Genomic DNA, 26,441 nt, shown 5'->3' on the forward strand with positions numbered 1-26,441 from the left:
GGGAACTCAAAGTCTCATTTAATCCCACACCTGCTTAGACAAACAAGTTACCTACTACCCAACATCGCGCTCACTCTTTGTCCATTTAGCCTACTCGTCGTACTGGGTCGTCTTACGTCGAGGTAAGTTTTACCAACTCTTCACTTGAATTACAGTGCTGCTACATAAATCGATGTTTTCCGAATTTACTGAACTGTGAGCAGAGTTAGGCAGTGAGCATAGATCTGTATTTTTACTTAATTTCAAATGCGCTGTCAAAAGAATACCACTGCCGATTTTTTTTCCGTAGCCTAGGCTACAGCATATTAGCCTACTTTGAATGAACGCGACTTTCTCTCCGTGCCGTGCGCTCTCTCTCTCTCTTTCTCTCTCTCTCTTGTTCACTTAAGTGTCCTCAGAGACCCTTGTGACAAGTTGCACTTGGATGCTCTCCGCAATCATGGATTTAAGCAGCAGGATCTGCAGCGTTGTGGTCCTTTTGACTGTGACTGCTATTAGTTCCAGTAAGTGGATATAATTTCATTCGAATATATTTCGAATGAAATTAAAAAATATATTAAAATGAAACTAACTAATAACTTGAAAACTACTAAATAGGTAGATTGCCCATGAAACTATTCACAAGAGCATTTTCTAAAATATGTGTCCAATCACAGTTATATCTTGTGTGAGTAATATGTCCAATTACATTTAGAATCAGAGTCCAATGTTGCCTGGGAAATCCAACGTTATGACGGCTGGTACAATAACTTAGCGTATCATAGCCGTGGAGCAGCAGGTAAGCTGGTCCATTCATTCCTTCTCTTTCTTCTTGTTATTATTATTTTTTTTTTACGCCTTCCTGTGCAATGATTGTGTCCCTTCGCGCTGTTATGTGTTCCATTCGCAGGTGAGTCGCTGACGCGCCTTCTCCCCGCGCGGTATTCGGACGGGGTCTATCAGGTGCGCGGAGAGCCTCGGCTGCCCAACGCGCGCCGGGTTAGCAATGCTGCCATGCGAGGCCCATCGGGGCTGCCCTCCTCCCGGAACCAGACCGTCCTTTCGTTGTTCTTCGGTCAGTGTTTATGATTAAACGCCAACAATGTTACCACCCAAGTGTTTGACACAAACTATGAAACAGTTTACCATCTCTCTGCAGTGTGTTGTGTTGTATTGAGGACAGGGTTCTGACAGCGACAACGTAGGATCATTAGGGTTTTGGCCAAAAAGCCATTCTGTCATTCAGAGTCAAGCATGTTGCTGTTAGTTTCAGTTAGTTAGTATGTTGCTGTGTTGTGAGTTTCTTTTACTTCGTTTTGCCTTGTCAGCAGACAAAGACTATATGGCTTACTTATATTTCTTTATCATTCTTGACACTAAAGCAACCAAAATCCAATCAGTACTCAGGGTTCTCAAGTCACACGCAGTTCAACAAGTTCACACGCTTACAAGCCATACCTTGCATTTCTCACGCAGAAATATTACTAGGGATGTCAAGGTATCTGCATAATTATTAGAGGAGGCGCAGGGATACGAGAGGATTTCTCGCAGGATTCAGAGCTAGCGCACCATACCAGCCAAATCAACAAAAAAAAAATAGCCACCGACATCCAATCAAAAAAATAATATTCGTTGTATCCGGGTAAAATTCCAAAATAGGACATCCCCTCCCTGCAAACACGTTATGCATGTGCGCTTGTATGGGGTTACACGTTTAAGATTTCAAAACTGCACCAAAATTCTTTTTATTCAGAAATTCATCTGTCTGTCATTTGGTAAACCAGCCTAGGCTACTTATGGCACTTTAACAATGTGTGTAAATCAGGCTTTTCTACGAACACTTGTAACGCTAATAGGCCTAGCCTACTTTATAAAATTATTTTTTATTTATAAACTAAACTAAACTGTCGATCATTAAGAAAACATAATGATTGTGTCGTTGTAGCTTTGTGTAGGCCTAACCCAGACATCAGCAACGTTCATTTTATACGACCAATCACTCTCGTGGCTACCTGCACTTTCCCTGTCGTCACGGCTGCAACTTTCGCACTCGTTTGTGCTTTTTAGCGCTGGGACATCCGTCTGAGCCTCCAAGGCTCAAACAATGAATGAAACAATGTCAACAATGAATGAAAATTAGCTTTTTATCAATGAGTGTTATACATTTGAGCGAGTATGCTACACATACATTTTTTTTTCTAAAGATAAAGGACTGCTGCAGACAATGAGCTGCCAACCACCATAATGTAATAGCAACCCAAAATAATGAACTTGCTGTCCTTATAAAAAAAAAATCAAAAGTTGGTCTCGCATGCACGTTCTTGGTCCAATGGTTCAGTGACAATAGGCTACTCAAGTGAATAAAGTAATTATCCTAATAAATAAAATATTTGTCTCACTCAGCCTATATATACTTCTCGTAAATTGGTGAGCCATAGAATATCCCACCGTCAAGATTATTATATTTCAAGATTCCAATCTATCCCACCTAAATATGAAAAAAATATTTCTACTGGCATGCTTCCTGTTGACATAAAAACACAAATGGTTTCCCCTTGATAAAGGCTGACATAAGAGACATAGGCTATGCAAGATTCACATTATACTTTCCCAGATGGGTACAAATCCCAGACTGTCCTGAAAAATAAACAAAAACAAGATATAGAATGTGTAGATTACAATGACAAATTCAAGGTCTCAAAGGGTTAATGCTTCTTTTCAAAAAAACCTATTTTTTTCAAATTTCTTCTGGGGAGCATGCCCCCAGGCCACCCTAACTAAGCTGAGTTACCAAACTTTTGAAGTGGCTAGGGGGGCCCTTTTCATATCTGTGCTTAGGGGCCCACTGGCTGATAATCCGTCCATGTGTCCGCACCTTTTTCTACATAGTGCACAAGTTTTACTAAATCATGCACTTATTTTAGTAAATGGTGCACTCATCTTAGTAAATAGTGCACTTAGAACTGATTGCCATATTTCAAGACAATAGAGGGAGAGGTCACACACATACCCAGTCACACAGGGAACAAATGACAGGGGGCCCAACAGACGGTGACAGGTCCTCAGCTTGCAATGTTTTGCAATTGTCAAATGTCAAACGTCATGTTTAAAGCAAACTATGTACATTTATTGGTTTTTCTTTATTTTATGGTCAACATGGATGCAATGGACTGAATGGAAGTGAATAAGTTTGTTATTTTATTGTGAAAGACTAGCTGTGTATGTAGGCTATTGAAGCTCAAACACATTTTGCATTGTTGTGGAACATTTGGTGACTATTTAAACCATCACCTCGTCCCATAAGCATACTACTGACCACATTTGTGCATGCTCTGTGGTGTACCCTGCGCCCCCAACCTGTATGACCTCTTTTTTGAAACCCAAACTGTGATGACCTCAAGCAGTCGCCTCCGCACAGGCTTCTGTGTTTTAACCACAACTAGAGAGGGGGGGGCTATGGGAAACAGCTCAAAGCGAAACCAAAATGGGAACATGACCCAGATATTCAAAATGCTGTATTGGTGTGCATTTTGTATTTTTTTAAAAACTGCAAAATATGTTTATTGAGACATCTATGTGATGACGTCGTAAAAATGTGAAGTGATGCGTGCAGCCTCTGATTGGTGCTGACTCTTGCCAAGCAGGAGCTGTGTGGTTTTGACCTGACGAAAAAATCCAATTTGTCATTTAGTTTGAAATGTGTAGTGTGTGTGACAATGTTATAAGCAACACACACAAACATGCAGCGTTTAGCATTTACTTTCCTTTGTACTCGCTCATCCACACAGGAACACATGACAACAGACAGGTAAACACCGGCAGACAGAGAGCTAACACAAACAAAAACAGGAAAGATAAACAGAATGACCAGAGCCCAGGTCGAGACTGACGTGTCCGATGTCCTGTTGCTTTGCTGGTGTGTCCTGTCGTCCCTCCAGGCTACCACGTGGTGTTCGAGGTCCTGGAGGCCCGGCAGCCTGGCTGTCCCCCTGAGTTCCTGGACATCCCCGTTCCTGAGGGAGACCCTGTGTTCCGCTGGAACGCCACCCCCGCCCCCCTGCTCCGCTTCCAGAGGGCCTCCTGGGACCACCACACGGGCAAGAGCCCCAACAACCCCCGCACACAGGTACACAACTGCCTGTTTGGGCAGCCGTGGCCTACTGGTTAGCACTTCGGACCTCTAACCAGAGGGTTGCCGGTTCGAATCCCGACCAGTAGGCACGGCTGAAGTGCCCTTGAGCAAGGCACCTAACCGCTCACTGCTCCCCGAGCGCCGCTGTTGATGCAGGCAGCTCACTGCGCCGGGATTAGTGTGTGCTTCACCTCACTGTGTGTACACTGTGTGCTGTGTGTGTTTCACTAATTCACGGATTGGGATAAATGCAGAGACCAAATTTCCCTCACGGGATCAAAAGAGTATATATACTTATATACTTATACTTAACTACCCAACAACCCCTGCGCGCAGGTACACAACTACCCAACACACAGCTACCCAACACACAACACCCCCACACCCAGGTACACAACTGCCCCCAATATCCAACTTCCAACTACCCAGGACCCAACACATACTGTAACTACCCTGCATCTAATACCCTGCATCCAACAACTGTGTATGTGTGCATGTGTGTGTGTGTGCTTGTGCTTGTGTGTGCGTGTACTGTACGTGTGTGTGTGTGTGTGTGTAGGTGAACCATGTGTCCTCGTGGATCGATGGCAGCTCCGTGTACGGCTCGTCCAGCTCAGGGGTCGACGCGCTTCGTAGCTTCTCGTTGGGCCGGCTGGCGACTGGCTCCGAGTGGAACCTTCCGAAGAAGAGTGGAGGAGGGAACCTGATGTGGAGTGCACCCAACCCTAGCACCCGTGAGACCGGCCCCACGGGTCTCTATGGTAACGTATGATGCAGCAGGAGCGTGATGTTCTGGTCCCAAGTCAGGCTGATGTACCGAAGACATTTAGACAGTTTGAATTATTAGCACAAACCAAAGCACAGATGTGTTACATTACATGTGTCTTTCAGAGATAAGATATCTACTGTATATCTACATGTTGCTGAAATCATGACACTTGTCAGAAAGTGTGCAATGTGTGTTGTAGGTGTTGCATGTGGTTTCACAGACTTAGAGCCGAACCGCCAACAGTTTGATTGGTCATCCTTTTGTCCATTCCCTGATTGATGAAGGCCTAGGTTTAGAGTGGAGGCCTGATATGCCCCATAGAGTTAAAGTGGAGGCCTGATATGCCCCATAGGGTTAGAGTGGAGGCCTGATATGCCCCATAGGGTTAGAGTGGAGGCCTGCGCCCTATTGTATTGTCCATGATATGCCACATAATGCTGCCGTGTACCATTCATGAATAAATTAAATAAATCATATCATCGTGAGTAAATTAAAAATAATACAATATGAAATATCATGATATAGTTTCCATATCACTCACCTGTTGTGTACTGTGATGGTGTTTGATGTGTTATAGCTGGCAGATTGTGGCGATGTTTGATATGTTATAGCTGGTGGACTTAACTAGTGTTTGTTTCTTCACTTCCGTAGTTATACAGAGTAAAACTGGAATGTTCAGCCGTGTAGTGCCTCTGTAGTGTAGAGTAATTATTGTCTTATTGTAATCCCACCATTATGTGGACCGCTGTGGTCAGTACAGCTGCTCTTTATCCAGCAGTGTGTGTGTGTGTGTGTGTGTGTGTGTGTGTGTGTGTGTGTGTGTGTGTGTGGGTGGGTCTGTGTGTGTGTTAATCCCCTGTGGCCAGGCATTGCCTAACTTCACTTCAGGAGAATCTAAGCCATCTTCACAGGTCAGATGTCCAGTGACAGCGCTTCACAATCCACAAATCCTGTTTGCCACCTTCAGAATGCAGATGTGTTGTTGGCCCTGTTCAGCAGGTGCTGACACTGAAGGTCCTAGAACCAGTGGGCAGGACGATGGCAGCTTCTAGAACCTGGCTCTATTAGCCCTTTTCCACCGACAGAGAACCAGCTCCGTTCCGGTGGAAACATTTGGAGCATTTCCACCAAAAAATAAATCTATCTGGAACTGAAAAGTTGGTTCGGAGGCGAAGCTGGAGTCAAAACATAGTCATTCTACAGTTAAGACTAGTAGTCTGCTCCCCACTTGGCGGAACGTAATGCAACACCCTCTGTTGATGAGGCATCCTTGGTTCTATTCAGAACTGGTGGAGATGTGGACCGGTTCACTAGATAGCACCAGGGTTATAAGTATTCTAAACAGAACAGGTTCTAGAACCCCTTATCTGTTGGCCAAAAATGAGTGCTGTTGTCTGCGCCAGTCAAAAGGTATTAATTTTTAGCATTTGTGTGTGTGTGTGTGTGTGTGTATGCAGTGCTGGGGAATAGCTGGGCCAATGAGAATGTGTTTACTCTGGCGGAGGGCGTGCTGTGGTTCCGTTACCATAACTACCTGGCGACCAAGCTGCATGTGGCCCATCCAGACTGGTCTGACGAACAGCTGTTCCAGGGGGCCAGGAAGAAGCTCATCGCTACGCTGCAAGTGAGTGTGTGCGTGTGTGTGTATGTGTGTGTTTGTGTATGTGTGTGTGTGTGTGTGTGTGTACAGTAGGTGTAGGTCAGGCCTTACTGTAACTGCATGCTGCATGATGGGTTTCTCAGCAACAGACCACGACTCTGCAAGAGGGTTTGTGTGTGTGTGTAAGTGTGAAAGTGTGTGTGTGTGTGTGTGTGTGTGTGTGAAAAAGAGAGTATGAAAGTGTGTGTGTGAGTGTGAGACAGTGTGTGAGACCATGTGAGATTGTGAGTTAGACTGTGTATGTGTGTGTGAGTGTATGTGTGTGTGTATGTGTGTGTGTCTATCACCTGTGCTCACCTTGCAGTAGCCATGTTCTGTAGTGATGTAAGTTCTCCTGCTTCAGTGACTCATTTAACTGCTGTGCCCAGTTTCAGGCATAAACACCACCTATGTGGAGAATCAGTGGAGCTGGTGTGTGTGTGTGTGTGTCTGTGTGTCTGTGTGTCTGTGTGTGTTTGAATGTTTGGCCTTCATGGTCATAACTGGTCATAACGGTTCCTCTTTGGTCAGAGTATTGTAGCTCATACCCCTGTAACTGTTGATCTGTTCCTCCTCTCTGCTCAGAGTATTACCTTGTATGAATGGCTGCCCAGCTACCTGGGGGACCCTCTGCCTCCTTACCCAGGTAATATAACTGTGTGTGTGTGTGTTTGGGTGTGTGTGTACCGTATGTGTGTCTGTGTGTGTTTGCATGCATGTGTGAGTGTGTGTGTACATACATGTGCATGTGTGTGTGTATGTGTGTATGTGTGTGTGTGTATGCGTGCGTGCATGTGTGCGGGCGTGTGTGTTTTTGTGTGCGTGTCTGTTTTGAGAGTGTGAGAAAAGTAGAGACGGCTATGCGCTACTAACCACAGTAGCATGCCAGGGGCAGCTGAGGTTGCTTTTGTGGGCAGCTGAGGGCCCTTGATGCTCTGAGGTGCGTCAGCAGGGTGTGTGTGAGTGTGTGTGCGTTCCCCCTTGTAAGTGTGTTAAACACTTTCTTACTGAGTCTGTGTTAATCTGTTGCATGTGTTAATCTCCTTGTCTGTTTTGATTTTTGCCCCTCAGGTTATCAGAAATATGTGGATCCTGGAATCTCCCCTGAGTTTGCTGTTGCAGCCATCCGGTTTGGCCTGACTCTGGTGCCCTCTGGTGTTTATATGAGGTATTGACGTGTTGCCAGAGATTTGTCTTTTCTGTGTATGACCATCCTCACCCGTTAATCAAAGTCTCCTGTCAATCAAACAGCAGTTTTGTGCCTCTCTCTGTCTCTCTCCGTCTCTCTCTCTCTTTCTCTCAATCTATCGGTCTCTCCCTCTCTCACACACTCTCTTCCTTCCCTGTTGTGTGGCTGATGCATTCCTATTAATGCAATATCTGCAATATTCTTGCACAATATTTCCTTTGAAAATAGAGAAAGGGTAATCAATGGCCTGACATACGACATATCAGGACTATTGTTGCCACATATTGCATATCAGGCCTAATGTTGGCACATGCTGCATATTGCATATCAGGCCTAATGTTGGCACATGCTGCATATTGCATATCAGGCCTATTGTTGGCACATGCTGCATATTGCATCTGCTGTCCGTTTTGTGTGGCTCTAGGAACCGTAGCTGCCACTATAGAGCCGTTGTTAACGATGACGGCACCACATCTCCAGCCATGCGCTTGTGCAACAGCTTCTGGAACCGACACGTAAGTCTAGTCATCCAGCACTTCCTGGCTGTTAGTCTGGTTAGAGTTGAGATTGACCGTGTCCTGTTGTCACACTGATCAGAGTGTGTATGCCTGTGTTGCTGCTGTGTTGTAGAACCCCAATCTGCAGACCGCTGCGAACGTGGACGAACTGATTCTGGGCATGGCGTCTCAGATTGCTGAGAGAGAGGACAACGTCATCGTGGAGGACCTCAGAGGTCTGTTTGCCCCCTTCTCTAACCCTAACCCTGAGTCCAGATCTGTTTGCCCCCTCCTATAACCCAAACCCTGAGTCCAGATCTGTTTGCCCCCTCCTATAACCCAAACCCTGAGTCCAGTTCTTTTTTTTTTTTTTTAAGTATATTTTTTTGGCCTTTTATGCCTTTAATTGACAGGACAGTAGAGAATGACAGGAAGCGAGTGGGAGAGAGAGTCGGGGTGGGATCCGGAAAGGACCACGGGGTGGGAATCGAACCCGGGTCGCCGGCACACGGTGCAGGCGCCCCAGCCAGTTGCGCCACGGCTGGGGCCCCTGAGTCCAGTTCTGTCCAGCACACGGCCTCCTGAGAGCCACAGGCTGCTGCACTTACCCAAAGCTCTCTCTTATTTAAATGACCTAATGAGTCATCTCGTCCTCTCCTCTTTTCCTCATCTTCTCTCCTTTCCTCTCCTCCTCTCTCCTCTCCTCTCCTCTCCTGCTCTCCTCCTCTCCTCCTCTCTCCTCTCCTCTCCTCTTCTCTCCACTTTCTCTCCTCTGTGGTCAGACTACATGTATGGTCCATTGCGTTTCTCCCGCTCGGATGCGATTGCCATGACGATACAGCGAGGCCGGGACTTTGGCCTGCCCAGTTACACCAGGGTCAGAGAGGCCCTCAACCTTCCACCACTGAACACCTGGGCAGACCTCAACCCTGAGCTCAACCGGTCCAATCCACAGGTAGAATCACACCTGCCTGTCATAGACACACCTGGCTTAGTTCAGCCGCAGGTAGGGTCAAGGAGGCATCTAAACAGGCTAATTTGCAGGTGCGCTTACCACTGTGTGTGTGTATGTGCATGTGTGTGAGTGTGTGTTTGAGTGCATCTGTGTGTGTGTGTGTGTTTGTGTGTGTGTGTGTGTGTGTTTGTTTGTGTGTGTGGACTTCATGTGCTGTGTTGAGCTGTTTTGTGTTGTGCTCTGTTGTGTTGTGCTGTGTTGTGTTGTGTTGTGCTGTGCTGTGCTTTGCTGAACTGTGTTGTGTTGTGTTGTGCTGTGCTGTGCTGTGCTGAACTGTGTTGTGTTGTGCTGTGCTGTGCTGTGTTGTGTTGTGTTGTGTTGTGCTGTGCTGTGCTGTGCTGAACTGTGTTGTGCTGTGCTGTGCTGTGCTGTGCTGTGCTGTGCTGAACTGTGTTGTGTTGTGTTGTGTTGTGCTGAACTGTGTTGTGTTGTGCTGTGCTGTGCTGTGCTGAACTGTGTTGTGTTGTGCTGTGTTTTGCTGTGCTGTGCTGAACTGTGCTGTGTTGTGTTGTGTTGTGTTGTGCTGTGCTGAACTGTATTGTGTTGTGTTGTGCTGTGTTGTGCCAGCTGTTTACGGAGCTGTCAGAGCTGTACGGGAATGACCTGTCCAGTCTGGAGCTATTCCCCGGGGGCCTGCTGGAAGCGGTGGGTGGCCCTGGGCCTGTGTTCTCCACCCTCATCTCCGATCAGTTCCAGCGCATCCGGAATGGAGATCGGTTCTGGTTTGAGAACAGGCAGAATGGGTGAGAGTGGACACCACAATGCAAATATTAGTCAATGGAGGAGGATGGTGCTTTATGATACCTCACAATGATCATGAGATAGGATTGTGGATTGTGGGTTGGATTGAGGATAAGCATAAAGATTATGATTGTGTATTTCCCAGATTGTTCACGGAAGAGGAAATCTTATCTATCCGTAACACCACGTTCCATGATGTTATCGTCGCTGTTACAAATGCAGAGCCTGAAGACATTCAGAATGACGTGTTCTTCTGGAGAAATGGTAAGTACATACATACACACACACACACGTGTACGTGTGGCATGCACGTCCTCCTCATAATTGATTTACCTTCTGTGAAATGAATGAGCTGATGGTCAAAGGGTTGGGCTGGGCCTGCTTGTAAATTGTGTGGGTGTGTGTGTGTGTGTGTCCAGGTGACCCTTGTCCTCAGCCCGAGCAGCTGAAAGCCTCAGGCCTGCCCCCCTGTACTCCTCCCTTCTCCATGGACTACTTTGACAGCGGCAGCAAAGCTGGCTTCGGCATCCTGGTCATCGTTCTCTTCCTCTTCCCTGTCGGTCAGTCCATCCAGCTCATCAAGAGGCACTTCCATTTCAGAGGAATGATAATTAATCCTGTGTTCATTATGAGTTCATCATGAGCCAGCCAATCACAGGAACACTGTAAGGCATGTTATTGGTTCCTCAGAACTGTTCTCCTTCCCTGTCTGCACACAGTGAGCTTCCTGGTGGCCATTGGCGTGGCCTTCTTCAGGAAATACAGATTTAAGAAGTTCCAGAAGATGTCAAACTCGTCAAAAAAGGACAACAAGCCTTTCACTGGGATTACAGGTCTGTTGGGTCGTAGTCCTAGAGACAAGACACCAGAAAGGGATTTGGGAAAGAAAGGGAAGATTTTTGGAAACAGAGTTGTGGAGATATCTCTGAACCAGATAGCCCAGAATATTTTATACATATTCAGAGCCATATACACACTGAATAACACACACCTTCCCTCCTTTCTCCCTCTCTCCATCTCTTCTCTCTCCTCTCTCCCTCTCTTCTCCCTCTCTCCATCTCTCCTCCCTCTCTCCATCTATCCTCCCTCTCTCCTCTCCTCCCCCTCTCTGCTCCAGCGGAGGAATGGCAGGGTCTGGACGAGGCATCCCAGAGTGTGTGTTTGGAGCTGGACGAGCAGCTGCGTCTGCAAGTGTGTGTGCCTGCGGGTGGTCTGCTGCGTTCCCTGAACCTGGGCGGCCAGAGTCCGCTGACCCTCCTGCTGTCCAGCGACCGCCAGCAGCGCACCCTCCTGCTCAAAGTGCCCAAAGAGTACGACCTGGTGAGTGGGCAGGCCACACCTCCTCCCGCGCCTCCTCAGTAGCTACAGGCAGTGCTCCGACTGCAGTCTACTACTCCTGTTCCTCCTGAGTGTTCCTCCTCCTCCTCCTCCTTTTCCTGATTGTTCCTCCTCCTACTCCTCCTCTTCCTCCTGAATGTTCCTACTCCTCCTCCTCCTCCTCCTCCTCCTCCTGCTGCTGATTGTTCCTCCATCTCTTCCTGCTCCTCCTCCTCCTCTTCTTCCTGGTTGTTCCTCCTCCTCCTCTTCCTGATTGTTCCTCCATCTCCTCCTGCTGCTCCTCCTCGTCGTCCTCTTCCTGAGTGTTCCTACTCCTCTTGCTCCTCCTCTTCCTCCTCCTGCTGCTGATTGTTCATCCATCTCCTCCTACTGCTCCTCCTCCTCCTTCTCCTCTCTTCCTGATTGTTCCTCCCAAAGATTCTGGTTCCTCCTCCTCCTCCTCCTCCTCCTCCTCCTCCATCATCTCCTCCTCTTTCTCCTTCTGTGTGTTCTCAGGTGTTGCTGTTTGAGGATGAGGAGCGTCGGGCGGCGTTCCTGGGTCTCCTGCACTCCTCCCTGGGGGAGCAGGAGCAGCACATCAGCATGAGGAGCATGAGTGAGAAGGACCTCCTCAGGGAGGCCGTCACCAGAGCGCAGAGGGCCCAGATAGTGGAGGTGTTCTTTAGACAAGCGTTCGCCAAGGTAACACACACACACACACACACACACGCGCACTCTCTCACACACACACACACACAAAGCGCAGAGGGCCCAGATAGTGGAGGTGTTCTTTAGACAAGCGTTCGTCAAGGTAAAACACACACACACACTCACACACACACACACTCACACACACACACACACACACACACACACACACAAAGCGCAGAGGGCCCAGATAGTGGAGGTGTTCTTTAGACAAGCGTTCGTCAAGGTAAAACACACACACACACTCACACACACACACACACACACACACACACAGAGCGCAGAGGGCCCAGATAGTGGAGGTGTTCTTAAGATAAGCGTTCACCAAGATAACACATACACTCATACACTCTCACACTCTCTCACACACACACAGAGCGCAGAGGGCCCAGACAGTGGAGGTGTTCTTTAGACAAGCATTTCCCAAGGTAACACACACACACACACACACAAACACACACACACTCACACACACACACACACACACACACACACACACACACACACACACACACACACACACACACACACACACACAGTTGTTGCTCTTGCTCATCTGCCCTGCGTCTCCCTGGTCTGTCCTGCACTCAGGTGCTGGATATCGATAAGCGCGACGCGGGGGACCTAAGGGGCCTGTCCAGCAGCCGGACGCGAGAGGCGCTGCAGTGCGAGCTATCCGGGTCAGAGTTCGCTGCTGCTCTCGGGCTCAAGCCCAGCTCGCTCTTCGTCCAGTCCATGTTCACGCTGGCCGACAAGGATGGCAACGGATACCTGTCCATGCAGGAGTTCCTGGACGTCATTGCCATCTTCATGAAGGGTCAGTCCAGACAGAAACACACACACACACACACACATACACACACACACCCTTCATCACACCACACTAACTAACACACAACACAACATACACACACTAACTAACACACAACACACACACTAACTAACACACACACACATTCCCTTTATCATAACACATTAACTAACACACAACACAACACACACACACACACACACACCCTTCATCACAACACACTAACACACAACACAACATACACACACTAACACACACCACAGCTCTTTTCTACATGTTGAAGTTGTAATGGAAGCACTACATGTAATAATAGTTCATATTTGTATGCATTTATACGAGTTCACGCCAATGTATGTTTCTGAGCGCTGGGCTTTGCAGCCTGTGTATGAAGGAACAGGTGTGTATGAAGGTACAGGTGTGTGAATGTGGTGTGTGTTCCAGGTTCCCCAGAGGAGAAGTCCAGGCTGCTGTTTGCGATGCATGACATTGATGGAGACGGCTTTATGTCCAGAGAGGAGTTCTCCACATTACTCAGGTTTACTACCGCCACACCCTGCAGACCGCTCTCTTCACCATATCAGCTTAGAGACACTTAGAGCACTTCCTTCTAATGCCCTCCCTTCTACAGTATTTTCTAAATCAGCACTTCCTTCTAATGCCCTCCCTTCTACAGTATTTTCTAAATCAGCACTTCCTTCTAATGCCCCTCCTTCTATATTTTCTAATTCAGCACCTCTTTCTAATGCCCCTCCTTCTACAGTATTTTCTAATTCAGCACTTCCTTCTTAATAAGTATAAGTATATATACTCTTTTGATCCTGTGAGGGATATTTGGTCTCTGCATTTATCCCAATCCGTGAATTAGTGAAACACACTCCGCACACAGTGAACACACAGTGAGGTGAAGCACACACTAATCCTGACGCAGTGAGCTGCCTGCTACTGCGGCGCTCGGGGAGCAGTGAGGGGTTAGGTGCCCTGCTCAAGGGCACGTCAGCCGTTCCTACTGGTCAGGGTTCGAACCGGCAACCCTCCATTTACAAGTCCGAAGCCCTAACCAGTAGGTCACGGCTGCCCAAAAATTTCATATTCCAAAAATAATTCTGTGGAAATGCATGGATTCCAGTTTCTTCCAGTAGCAGCAACTGGAATCCATGCATTTCCACTGAATTATTTTTGGAATCTGATCCCTTATTATACCTGTTCTTTCGTACTCGTCGCTCGACTTCTCGTGACTAAATTCAAGATGGCTGCAAACGCTTAACTTCGTGAAGATACTGTCTGTATGAATCATCTTGTAAGTAAACTACCAGTGCTTTCTCAAAGTTCTCAATGTCTCATTTTAAATGTCAGGTCCCTCAACAGTCTACCAATGAAGTGTGGAGATACGTTGAGCCTCGTAAATGGTGTAAAACAGTGATTTATTTGCATGGCTAGGCCGATGCCCGAGGCACCCCCATTGAAAAAGCTGTTGGTAGCATTGGCTAACTAGCGCCAGATTTCGGAGTGCAGGGGACAAGCCGAGATGGGCTATGAGACATACGTTCACACTCGGTATCATGTTTCAACACACTTTAGGTCAATATCACACCGGAATTCTCCTTTAATTTCTAATTCGCTCCTTCCTTCTACAGTATTTTCCAATCCACTATTTCCTTCTACAGTACTTTCTCTCTAGTTTTTGCAGTTAGTCCCAGTGCATCTGCATCCTGACATCTGCATCCACACACACACACACACACACACACACACACACACACACACTCCTACACTCCTAAGTATCTGTGTGCTCTTTAGGTCATTCATGGAGATCTCCAGTAGTTGTCTGTCTAAGAGTCAGGGACAGGAGGTGATTGAGGCCATGCTTAAGGCTGCGGGGTTCGACGCCAAAGAGCAGATCACCTGGGAGGACTTCCACCTTCTCCTCAAAGACCACGAGAACGAACTCCAGTTCGCTCAGCTCAACATTAAAGGCACTGAGCATTAGATTATTTTTCTGACAATAACACTTTGTGTTTACAGTGTGTAATTAACATGACTGCTATGTCAATAATGAGCTAACAATGTGAATTGTGTGTTAATAATGTGTTGTTAATAGTATTGTTATTATAATGCTTTTGTGGTATGACTACAGGGATGGAAATGGAGGGAAAGAACCGAATTAATCAGCAGCACAGAGTGTCTTTCATCACCAGACAGAAGAACCGGTATGTTTGCCTTCGCTCACAACCACCCCATGGGCCCTATCATGACATTCTAAAGCGCATTGTCACTCGTCAAAAGCTTATTCAAATTTAGTAAGATGTCCAGTCCACATTGGGAGGGGTTTCATTATCAAACGTCGAGCGCATGGCGCAACAAGGTGTTCCTAGGTTTTTTAATCAGTCATATGGGTGTGTTTGGGGTGTAACATCATTGGAGACAATGGACAATGGGTTACCATCGAAAACATGGCTGAAAAAAGCAACACTTACCCAAGTATTGCTCAAATGACTGAACAAAACAACATTTATCCAGCAGAGGAGTTGCTTATATCTCGTGACAGTGCGTCTTCAGCTGTGCTCCATACGTGTCTCTTACCTCTCCCCTAATCACTTTTAACCGTCATTACCAATTTGCAAATGATAGTGAATAACTACTCATCATGAGATGTACAGTATTTCGTAATATCTTTATTCTAATTATGTTTCCCATTGTAATCGTGCAATTTGTAATGTTTTGCATGGACATGCGCTGGTGTGCGTTCATGAATGATAGAAGGATGGTGCGTGCACCTGCCAATATGACTGTTGACAATGCGCTCTTAAAATAACCTATTAACAACTCGCCATAGACTTCTGACCAGGTGTACAATAGCGATTTTTAGACAATGCGCCAGGCCCCTCCCTAGGTTGTTAATTGCCACACCCCTGGGCGCATTGCTTAAAAAATAAACGTGCAAAATACCAAATTAAACTTTGCGCGGGTGGAAAACGAGTTTTTACACCATGCGCCAAAATACAGCCCCATGTGTTTTGGGGAAATTCTGCTCATAACCTGTAGATCAAAAGAAATGGTAAGAGTGAAAGCTGCAATACTATGAGTGTTCATTGTTTCATGTTGAAGCCCACCAGCAGAAGAAAACAAAGATTTCTTAAATGGTTCCACTGGCACACACACACACACACACACACTCTTGCTCACAATACTATGAGTGTTCATTGTTTCATGTTGCTTTGTGCTTTGAAGCCCATCAGCAGAAGAAAACAAAGATTTCCTAAATGGTTCCACTGGCAGTGACGGTGCAGAGCTTCGCAGAAGGCACGGAAAAAGGTGGGGATCAGTCAGTTACATCTGTAAAGCTGGTTAAAGGTGGGGATCGGTCAGTTTGATGTGTAAAGAGCTTCTCCCTCAGGTGTGTGTGTTAGCTTTTCCCTCAGGTGTGTGTGTGTGTGTGTGTGTGTTACTCCTGGCCTGGTCGTTAGGCTCTCGTCTCTGCTGTGGTGAAACCTCCAGAATGCTGCTGTACTGGCTGAAGTAACCTACAGCGCCGCAGGCCTGTGCTGATGGTGTCATCAGTGCTGAGCTCGTTATTACGCCACCCCCCCCCCCCGGTGGCGTAACCAGGGCTGCGCTGTAGGCTGCGATGTCCACTGTCGTGGTGGATTAGTGTGTTAGCGCTGGTGTTGTCATGGTGTTGTCATTGTGTTGTCATGCAGGGCTTCCTCTCGACCGCAGCCGGCTCAGGGCGCCATTAAAAGCTTTAACACACACAGGGGTTGAGATTTAACACACACAGGTGCAGTGAGAGCGGTAACACACACAGGGGTTGAGATTTAACACACACAGGTGCAATGAGAGCGGTAACACACACAGGTGCTGTGAGAGCGTGTGGCTGGGAGAGTGAGCTCATGTCTACAGGTGGAGATCTCCCTCTGTGGTTTAGAGCTGAGCTGGCCTTAACATCAGTTCCTGTACCACAGCTGCGTTACACCCAACTCCTGTACTGCCAGCACAGCAGCTTTGACATACACCACGCGTCTAGGGCTCTCAGGGGCTCTGTAAATCAATACTAAACATCTTTCATTAGAACAAAACTTCCATTTTTCTTAAAGTTTGCTGTAATGTTTTGTCAAAGTACATTAATGTTACTGCACTGGTGTGTATGTGGGGTGAGGGTGTGTTTCCCTATGCTGTTGTTTGTGTGTGTGTGTTGTGTGGTTATAAATGCTCCTTTCGTTTTGACCCCCCTCTGCTGTTGTGCTTGTGTGTGTGTGTGTGTGTCTGTGTGGGTGTGTGTGTGTGGTGTGTAATTATAAGCGCTCTCGATGTGAACCGCAGGATGGGCCTGTCCAGTGCTAAGCTGTACGTGAAGCCGCAGAGAGAGCGCTACACCAGGAACCCTGTCCATCAGAAAGTCCAGCAGTTCAAACGCTTCGTGGAGAACTACCGGCGGCACATCGTCACATTCTGTATCATCTACGGCATCAGTGCAGGAGTAGCTCTGGAAAGGTGCTACTGTGAGTTTACCGCCCCAAACGCAGAACACTGCCCTTGTAAGTCAGCATCCAAACACACACACACAGAGCCAGCACCACTGTCCAGGGGGATCTACTGTAGGAGTTAACCTCACCCTAAGACCTAACCCTGTATGGAGACATCACAACCCTCACCCTAACCCTGTATGGAGATATCACAACCTTCCATAGGCACCTGTGAGGTAACACTAACTCTAACCATAACCACACTAACACAGCCATGGCAATCATTATGAGCAAATTAGCATAGCTAGCTGTTCTGTGATCAGTTATCTTTAGCACAGCTACAACAGAGCTAACTGGTCCGTCAATCACTGTGAGCAAATTAGTATACAGTAGCTACTGTAGCTGGTCTTGCATGGAGGTGGAGCTCACACATGGTGTTACTGGGTGTCGTTGATTTAAAAATATCCACCAATGAGCACGAGGAAAGGTTTTCCTATGTGGCATGTCCACCAATGAGCATGAGGAAAGGTTTCTCTATGTGGCGTGGCTCATGAGCAACAGTTGGTGGCCCCTACATCATATGGTAAAAAAACATAGATATTAGAAAGCTAGATACCGCATTGGGCTCCAGAACGTACGTAAATAGCGACGCCATCTTGGTGGGGTCAGCAATCACTGGAGGCCAATGGAGGAGCATGTGACTCTGACTGGAAATCAGACAGGTGTCTGTGAAGAACTCATAGAACTCGACGGACAATGCGGTATCTAGCTTTCTAATATCTATAGTAAAAAAAGTCCCAAACGAAGCCCTGTGGTGTTATGGTGGTGGAATGGATTTCCTAGGCAACCAGGCTCTCTTCTCTTCCCTCTTTGGGACACTGATACTGACAAACTGTTTTTACTGTTTATGTTTCTGTGATCTAATGTTTGCTCGGAGTGCACCTCACAGGTCTTGTCTGTCTGTAGACTACGGCGTGCAGGCCATCTCGTCGGGCGTCCCAGAGACCTCGGCGGTGGGCATCGTGGTGTCGCGCGGGTCAGCGGCTGCCATCTCCTTCCTGTTTCCCTACATGCTGTTGACCGTGTCCCGCAACCTCATCACCAAGTGCCGCGAGACGTTCCTGAACCGCTACATTCCCTTCGACGCCGCCATCGACTTCCACCGACTCATGGCCATGACCGCCATCATCCTGACAGGTCAGAGGTCACAGACACAGGCGCCACTGCACACAGGAAACTAATACTTATGCAGACCTACACCTCCTATACATGGAAACCTCATGGTCTTTGCATAATAGATGGTTTGCTTCCATTGCTTTACAACTGAATGGAACTGTGTGCTTCCATTGCTTTACACCTCAGTGTAGATTTGTCATCCTCTTGTTGCTATGGGCAATATGATTCTGGTTGGTGCGGTGTGAAGGCTGTGAGTGTTATGATTGGTGCGCTGTGAAGGCTGTGTGGTGGTCATTCTGACTGACCTTCGGCTCTGCTCTGACTCCGCAGTGGTGCACAGCCTGGGTCATGTGGTCAACCTGTACGTCTTGTCCATCAGCGAGCTCAGCATCCTCGCCTGCCTCTTCCCACAGGTGCTCTCCAACAACGGGTACGTCACCGCCCACAGCAACGGGAGCACTCACGATTTAACACACACACACACACACACACACTCACACCACACACACACACTCACATGCACACGCACTCACAAGCACACACACACTCACTCACACACACACACACACACACACACACACACACACACACACAGACTCTCTCACACACACACACACACACACACACACACACACAGACACCACTCACATCGAAGCCAACCCGTGACACTGATAACAGTCTCACAGTCGCTTCTACACTATGTCACATCTATGAAACTCCCGCCCTGCGTCCTGATTGGCTCTACCATAAAATCTGGTGCAGAAATCACTCTCAGCGGAAGAGGTCCCAGATGGATGTGAGTGAAGCTAGGCGGAGCTAAGCGGAACGAAATTCATCTGGCGAGAGTCAGGTTAATGGTCTACTGCACAGGCAGTATAAAGCCTTTGTGAACATAAACCTTGAGTACTATATGATTTTGTTTTGGTTCTCTGTTTTCTAGCTCGGAAAAGCCAATGGCATGGACATTCTGGTTCTTCCAGACAGTTCCAGGTAAGAGTGTATGAAAATGAGTTCCATTATGTTTTAGGAGTCATTTAACCATTTATAAAAGGTTATCGGGACTCATTAAAACTAGTCTATATTCTCTCTCACACACACACACATACACACACACACCTGTTTTTCATTCACACACACACACACACACATACACACACCTGTTCCTCTTCCTTCTCCAGGCATGACGGGGATCCTCCTCCTCCTAGTCCTGTCCTTCATCTATGTGTTTGCATCGCGCTATTTCAGACGGGTCAGCTTCCGAGGCTTTTGGGTCACTCACTACCTCTACGTCTTCGTCTACCTGCTGGTGAGCCACAGGAAATACAGTAGAGTGCTTACTGCACCCTCTCTCAAATCCACCACTTGTGTGTGATGTAGGCACTTCGTGAGATCCCAAATGGGGCGGGCTGGAGATGCAGTCTCCAAACGCGTGTGTGTGTGTGTGTGCTTTGTCTGCCTGTCCTGCATGCATAGACGGTGATGGAGCTGGGTTAGATACTCTCTCTGAGCTGTGACAGTAGCTGGGTTAGATACTCTCTCAGAGCTGTGACAGTAGCTGGGTTAGATACTCTCTCAGAGCTGTGATGTACAGTAGCTGGGTTAGATACTCTCTCTGAGCTGTGATATAGCTGTGCTAGATACACTCTGAAATTAAACATGTCCTGCATGTCTGCCTGTCCTTCCTGTCTGCATGTCCTGCCTGTTCTTCCTGTCTGCCTCTCCTTCCTGTCTGCCTGCCTGTCCTGCCTGTTCTTCCTGTCTGCCTGTCCTGCCTGTCTTTCTGTCTGCCTGTCCTAGACGGTGATCCACGGGAGCTTCGGCCTCCTGCAGCAGCCACGTTTCTACATCTACCTGATCCCTCCTGCCCTGCTCTTCCTCTTCGACAAGCTCATCAGCCTGAACCGCAAGAAGGTGGAGATCCCCGTGGTGAAGGTCGAACTCCTGCCCTCAGGTGACACCTCCCCTCAGCTCACCTTTAGATGAACTCAGAGAAACTGAAGAAACGTCATCTGAGTTATTCACAACAGCTCTGTAGGACTGTTTCAGCAGGAAGCGGCGAGGATGTGGGAGACGCAGGCTAAGAGATTTTTCAGATCCTCATTTACATTTCTCCTGAATAAAAAAAATACCTCCCTTGAAGGCAGCAGGGCTAGAATGCACATGCACAATGCACATTCGGGTCCAGTGCCCATTAAAGTCCAGCTTTAGGCCATTTCCTGAGCCCTCTTCCCATATTTCTCTCCCACTCGTTTCCTGTCTGATCTTCACTATCCTGTCATTTAAGGTTAATAAAAAAGCTCAAAAATTTAGCTTAAGTGAGCAAGAAGCATGATTTCAGCTTCTCAACCCATGGATGGTGAATTGAAATGAAACTGAATTGAATGTAAGATTTTAGCATGTTCACCATAGCCTAGGGACTGAACCTTTGATGTTAGCGTGTTTTATCATTTTAGCACTTGAACTCAAGATGTTAGCATGTTAACACACCTAAACCTGAAACGGTGGCATGCCGCTACGACTTCAGCATGGCCTGAAGTTGATGTTGATGTTCAGTGTATTCTGATGCTATCACCTCTGTGTGTTGGGGTCCAGGTGTGACGTACCTGGAGTTTAAGCGGCCGCAGGGCTTTGTGTACCGCTCAGGCCAGTGGGTCCGTGTGGCGTGCCTGGACCTGGGTACGGACGAGTACCACCCCTTCACACTGACCTCGGCGCCCCACGAGGAGACGCTGAGTCTGCACATCCGTGCTGTCGGGCCCTGGACCAGCCAGCTCCGCGAATCCTACTCTCCACAGAGGCGCCAGGAGGCGGGGGGGTACCCAAAGGCAAGCACACACACACATGCACACACACACATAATGTCTCAACACACACTCATGTAGTGTCTTAACACACACACACACACACACTCACAGAGACACAGAGTACCACACCCCTCAGAGGCGCCTGGAAGTAGACCGTTCAACATACACACACTCATGTAGCGTCTCAAAACAAACACACACACTCGTGATTGCTGATTTTCCCCTCCCTGTCTGCAGTTGTACCTGGATGGGCCCTTCGGAGAGGGCCACCAAGAGTGGACAGACTTTGAGGTGTCTGTCCTCGTGGGCGGCGGCATCGGAGTCACGCCCTTTGCTTCCATACTAAAGGACCTGATCTTCAAATCCTCAGTCAAATTCAAGGTCCAGTGCAAGAAGGTAGTGAGCTTAACCTGAAAGACGTCTCATGGAACTAAACGAGCTAGAACTAAAAGAGGCTGAGAGAACTAAAATCTTTTTACTAAATACTTTTACTGAGAAACTGTGTGTTTTGGTCAAGAGCTTAGCTGCCTGCTGTGTTCATATGTGTGTTGTGTTGTGTGAGAGTTAACATATGTTGTACTGTATTTAAGAGTTAACATAGGTTGTGTGTGAGAGTTAATGTGTGTGTTGTATGTGCATTAATGTGTGTGTTGTGTGAGAGTTAATGTGGGTGTTGTGTGAGAGTTAATGTGTGTGTTGTGTGAGAGTTAACATGTGTGTGTTTTGTGTGGAGTTAACGTGTGTGTGTGTTGTGTGTGGAGTCAATGTGTGTGTTGTGTGTGAGCTCACTGGCTGTGGTCTCTGCAGGTGTATTTCATCTGGGTGACGCGCACGCAGAAGCAGTTTGAGTGGGTGTCGGACATCATCAGGGAGGTGGAGGAGGCGGATGTGCAGGACCTCGTCTCTGTGCACATCTACATCACCCAGCTGGCCGAGAAGTTTGACCTCCGCACCACCATGCTGGTAAGCAGTTTCTAGATCACTCCTCCCATTGACCAGATCACTCCCCCCTGGAAACTCCGTCCATTTACAATAAGCCAGTCTGTTAACAGTATAAGTATAATACTTTGGATCCCGTGAAGGAAATTTGGTCTCTGCTTTTATCCCAATCCGTGAATTAGTGAAACACACTCAGCACACATTGATCACAGTGAGGGTAAGCACACACTAATCCCAACGCAGTAAGCTGCCTGCTACAGCGGCGCTCGGGGAGCAGTGAGGGGTTAGGTGCCTTGCTCAAAGGCACTTCAGTCGTTCCTACTGGTTGGGGTTCGAACTGGCAACCCACCGGTTCATCAAACAATTCAATTTTATTGAATTATTCTGACTGGTTCATCAAACTTCATCAAACATGTAGTATTATAGATTATCGAACATGATTTTCATTTCTGATTGGATAAGAGGCATTCCATGAGTGGGGATATCCTTTGGATACAAGGATACAACACAATACACGACGCAAACTCTTCCCCAGTAGTAATCACTCTGCGTTTGATATACTTCAACCGTTAAATTCTAATATGCCAACACTCCATTCAAAAGAAAGTAGAATTCGAGGCAGCAATTTTATAACGTCCCATTTGACCGTCATTGAAGGAGACAAAAGAGTAGTGCAAACCGAGTTAATGTTCAAACAGAGACGGCTCATCTAAAGGACACGTCCACGTTTAGTCTGACGCTCATCTAAAAGGCATGTCCACATTCAGTCTGACGCTCATCTGAAAGACATGTCCACGTTCAGTCTGACGCTCATCCAGTGACGGACTGGGATTAAAAAACGGCCCTGGCATTTTCACCAACCAGCGGCCCACACAGGGACACGCACGCATGTGCATGTACGTGCCCGCAACACACAGATATAACTTCACATGCACAGGAAATAACACGCACGTTTGTAGCCCCATTGGTGATGAACTCTAACTTTAATAAACATAAAGACTAAACCAAGAACATGGATATATAAATGCACAACTCCAAAAAAATGAATGCAATATAAAGATTCCAGTCCGTCACTGCGCTCATCTGAAAGACATGTCCACGTTCAGTCTGACACTCAGAGATGGCTCATCTGAAGGACACGTTCAGTCTGACACTCATCTGAAGGATCTTTGGTAAAAATTAACATGCAGGAAGACAGGACAGCATCTCTCACTCAACTTGGCTGCAGAGTGATAGTTTTGGTTGATTGGCTGCTTGATACTGAACATTCTGGCTGAAACTATTTTTGGAGCAGAGAATGAATGAATAAAATAGTCCACATTCAGTCTGACACTTAGGTTCATAACGGACAGGTTCAGTCTGACGTTTATGTTCGTCACAGACACGTTCAGTCTGACGCTCATGTTCGTACAGTAAAGGACACATTCAGTCTGACAATCATGTTCGTAATGGACATGCTCATGTTGGTGAAGGACACTTTCAGTCTGATGCTCATGTTGGTGAAGGACACTTTCAGTCTGATGCTCATGTTGGTGAAGGACACATTCAGTCTGATGCTCATGTTTGTTTAGGACATGTTCAGGGCTGTGATTAGTAAAGAACATGTTCAGGGCTGTGATTACCTGTGGTACTTGGCATCTGGCCTCGTGTCAGTGAGAACTGTTACCAACCCCACTCTCCCACATGTCATATTGCTTAATTACTTATTTAACCCAGAGTACACAACTTTTATTGAATTATTCTGACTGATTCCTTATCGGTGAAAATAACTGGACAATATAGACTTTAACAGTTAATATTTGAATAGCTGAGTTAATTATTCATTGATTGTATTGTGTGTGTGTGTCAGTATGTGTGTGAGCGGCACTTCCAGAAGGTGTGGAATCGGAGTGTGTTCACAGGGCTGCGTTCCATCACCCACTTTGGCCGCCCCCCCTTCCTGTCCTTCTTCAGCTCTCTGCAGGAGGTCCATCCTGAGGTACACACATACACACACACACACACACACCAATCAGGCACTCACACACACACACACCAACCAGACACTCCAACTCCACCCCTATACCCCCCACCCCCAAACCAGACACTCATACACACACACACACACACACACACATAACCAGCAGCTTAGTTTCTCAGCAGGCAGATAACACTCATTCAGCCAATCAGACCTGCCACAGACCTCTGGACATGAGCCAAGGGTTTCAAGCGCTGCACCTGGCCAACTTACGGCACACACACGCGCACACACGCACGCGCACTAACACACACTTCTCCAGCTCAGTCTGAGCCACTCATAGTAAAGCTGATGAAAGTGATCTGGTTCCTGATGGTTCCTGTGTGTTTGGTTCAGGTGGGGAAGATCGGCGTGTTCAGCTGTGGCCCCCCTGGTCTAACCAAGAACGTGGAGAAGGCCTGCCAGCAGATAAACAAACGGGACCAAGCCCACTTCATACACCACTACGAGAACTTTTAAAGTTTCTGTTCCAAAGTCCACTTCATACACCACTACAAGAACGTTTAGTTCCTGTTCTGAAGCCCACTTCATGCACCACTATGAGAACTTTTAGAGTTCCTAATCCCAAGTCCACTTCATGTACCACTACGAGTTCCTGTTCTCTAGCTAATTTTATGCACCACTACAAGAATTTTTTAAGTTCCAGTTCAAAATCCCACTTCATGCACCACTACAAGAACTTTTACAGTTCCTGTTCTAAATCCCATTTATTGCACCAATACTAGAACCTGTAAAGTTCCTTTTGAAAGGCCTGCTTAATGCACATGAAAACATTTGTCATGACGAGAGCTAAATGTTGTGTGTTTACATGGATACTGTGACAGTTATCATCTCTTATTTGGATGTTCTACCTGGGTTCAGTGTAGTGCCTGACTGCAAGGCAGGTTCTGGTTCTGGTTCCTGTAATGAGTTGCTCTATCCTGTGGTGCTGTTGTGTCCTGCACCTGTGGACTGATCCCCACGGATCCTGACCGGCCTGCTTCCACAGATGCGAGTCTCACTACTGGTTTGCATCCATCCTCTGTCCTGTATCTGATATGATATGTGTTAAAATGTAAGAACTCTATCCTGTATCTGATATGAGATGTGTTACAATGTAAGAACTCTGTCCTGTATCTGATGATGTTTAAAATGCAAGAACTCTGTCCTGTAACTGATATGAGATGTGTTGAAAATGTAAGAACTGAGTTCGATAATAAAGAATTAATTTACCACAGATGGCCTCCTCTCCTCCAGTTATTTAAACTGACAGGGGCTGAGTGAATATCGTTGACAGTGCCTTTTGCTGTCCTGGACATGAACAACTTATTTGCCATGTCAACATAACATATAAATGACTGAAAGAGTTGTTATATTTGTTTAGCCTATGTATGTTGTATTCAGAAAAATCATTACTTAGGTATTTTACATGAATTTTCAAGATGTGTTTCAGTTTTATTATTTTATTTATACAATTGTCAGCAGTCAGTAACAGCATAATGTGACTTAATGGCCTGTGTGATTGGGATGTGGATTGCTCATTTATTATGAGTAGGCCTATAGGCTATGGTATGGCTATAGTATGGTATTCTATCCGATATAATAAATACAACACATTGGGTTTGGCAAGAAATTTGGCAATACTACTTTCACGCAAGTGATGGCACCCCTGCTTGGAGACAGAAGATTGTCCGTTTTGCTTTTTTCATCTGCAATGGGAAAAAATGGAACGACATGTAGGTTATGCTTACTTTAGTGCTGGACTTGGACTCGACTTGATCAATAGGGACTCGACTCGGACTCGACGTGGATCAATAGTGACTTGACTCGGATGAGTAGTGGACTCGACTCGGACTTGACTTGGAATTTTTTTTTAATGACTTGGACTTGACTCGGACTTGAACACTGGGGACTCGAACCTGGACTCGGACTCGAGGCATAGTGACTTGACTACAACACTGCAATATACAATGGCTACCTTCAATTACCTGTTTGCTCTCTGAACTGGCTTATATTGGTTGTGTCACATCATTTGAAACAAGTTAAATCAATTTTGTGTGGTTGTGTTTAATAAATGACTGCTCTAGTTGCTTTAAATTCTAAAGTGAATTGCCCTACTATGCACTCTGACTCATCACGGGCAACACCTGTCACACAGTTTTACAATTAGCAATCAGAGCTTTAGCATAATGCTTGTGATGTGGATGAGGTGCTGTGGCCAGAATGAAACAGTAGATAGGATGCAGCATAGTTTTTTTTATTTTTA

The 26,441-nt window shown here is 46.8% G+C and overlaps 1 protein-coding gene and 1 long non-coding RNA gene across 4 annotated transcripts; one reads left to right on the forward strand and one right to left on the reverse strand.

Annotated features, from left to right (window-relative positions):
- On the forward strand, positions 1-25,412 carry duox (dual oxidase). 3 transcript variants are annotated; one of them, XM_042109023.1, is made up of 35 exons: positions 1-122; positions 390-503; positions 695-778; positions 890-1,054; positions 3,918-4,105; positions 4,671-4,872; positions 6,338-6,504; positions 7,105-7,165; positions 7,591-7,687; positions 8,133-8,223; positions 8,339-8,441; positions 8,988-9,160; positions 9,788-9,963; positions 10,107-10,225; positions 10,381-10,521; positions 10,681-10,794; positions 11,079-11,281; positions 11,795-11,980; positions 12,578-12,803; positions 13,239-13,332; positions 14,595-14,770; positions 14,932-15,004; positions 16,026-16,109; positions 17,097-17,296; positions 18,227-18,457; positions 18,767-18,866; positions 19,377-19,426; positions 19,615-19,742; positions 20,234-20,387; positions 21,029-21,261; positions 21,478-21,636; positions 22,048-22,203; positions 24,029-24,157; positions 24,533-24,657; positions 24,789-25,412. In XM_042109023.1, exons 2-34 carry the CDS (start codon positions 425-427, stop codon positions 24,653-24,655), a joined length of 4,665 nt encoding a protein of 1,554 aa, XP_041964957.1. In that variant the 5' UTR covers positions 1-122; positions 390-424; the 3' UTR covers positions 24,656-24,657; positions 24,789-25,412. The 3 variants fall into 3 exon arrangements, with proteins under 3 accessions (XP_041964957.1, XP_041964956.1, XP_041964958.1); XM_042109022.1 differs by having other exon boundaries at positions 24,533-25,412; XM_042109024.1 differs by having other exon boundaries at positions 17,118-17,296; positions 24,533-25,412.
- On the reverse strand, positions 22,827-23,680 carry LOC121723409. Its single transcript, XR_006034947.1, has 2 exons — positions 23,254-23,680; positions 22,827-23,004 (listed from the first exon to the last, which is right to left on the reverse strand). It is a non-coding gene; the product is annotated as an uncharacterized LOC121723409 (long non-coding RNA).
- Positions 25,413-26,441: the final 1,029 nt, after the last annotated feature.

The sequence above is a fragment of the Alosa sapidissima genome, chromosome 11 (assembly GCF_018492685.1).
Source record: "Alosa sapidissima isolate fAloSap1 chromosome 11, fAloSap1.pri, whole genome shotgun sequence".
Taxonomy (NCBI): domain Eukaryota; kingdom Metazoa; phylum Chordata; class Actinopteri; order Clupeiformes; family Clupeidae; genus Alosa; species Alosa sapidissima.

Bases quoted from the DNA above. Each gene is read 5' to 3' on its own strand.
- duox (XM_042109022.1), top strand. From the start codon at position 425: ATGCTCTCCGCAATCATGGATTTAAGCAGCAGGATCTGCAGCGTTGTG. The intron at 504-694 runs GTAAGTGGATAT...AATTACATTTAG, and splicing joins TGTGACTGCTATTAGTTCCA to AATCAGAGTCCAATGTTGCC. The intron at 7,688-8,132 runs GTATTGACGTGT...GTGTGGCTCTAG, and splicing joins CCCTCTGGTGTTTATATGAG to GAACCGTAGCTGCCACTATA.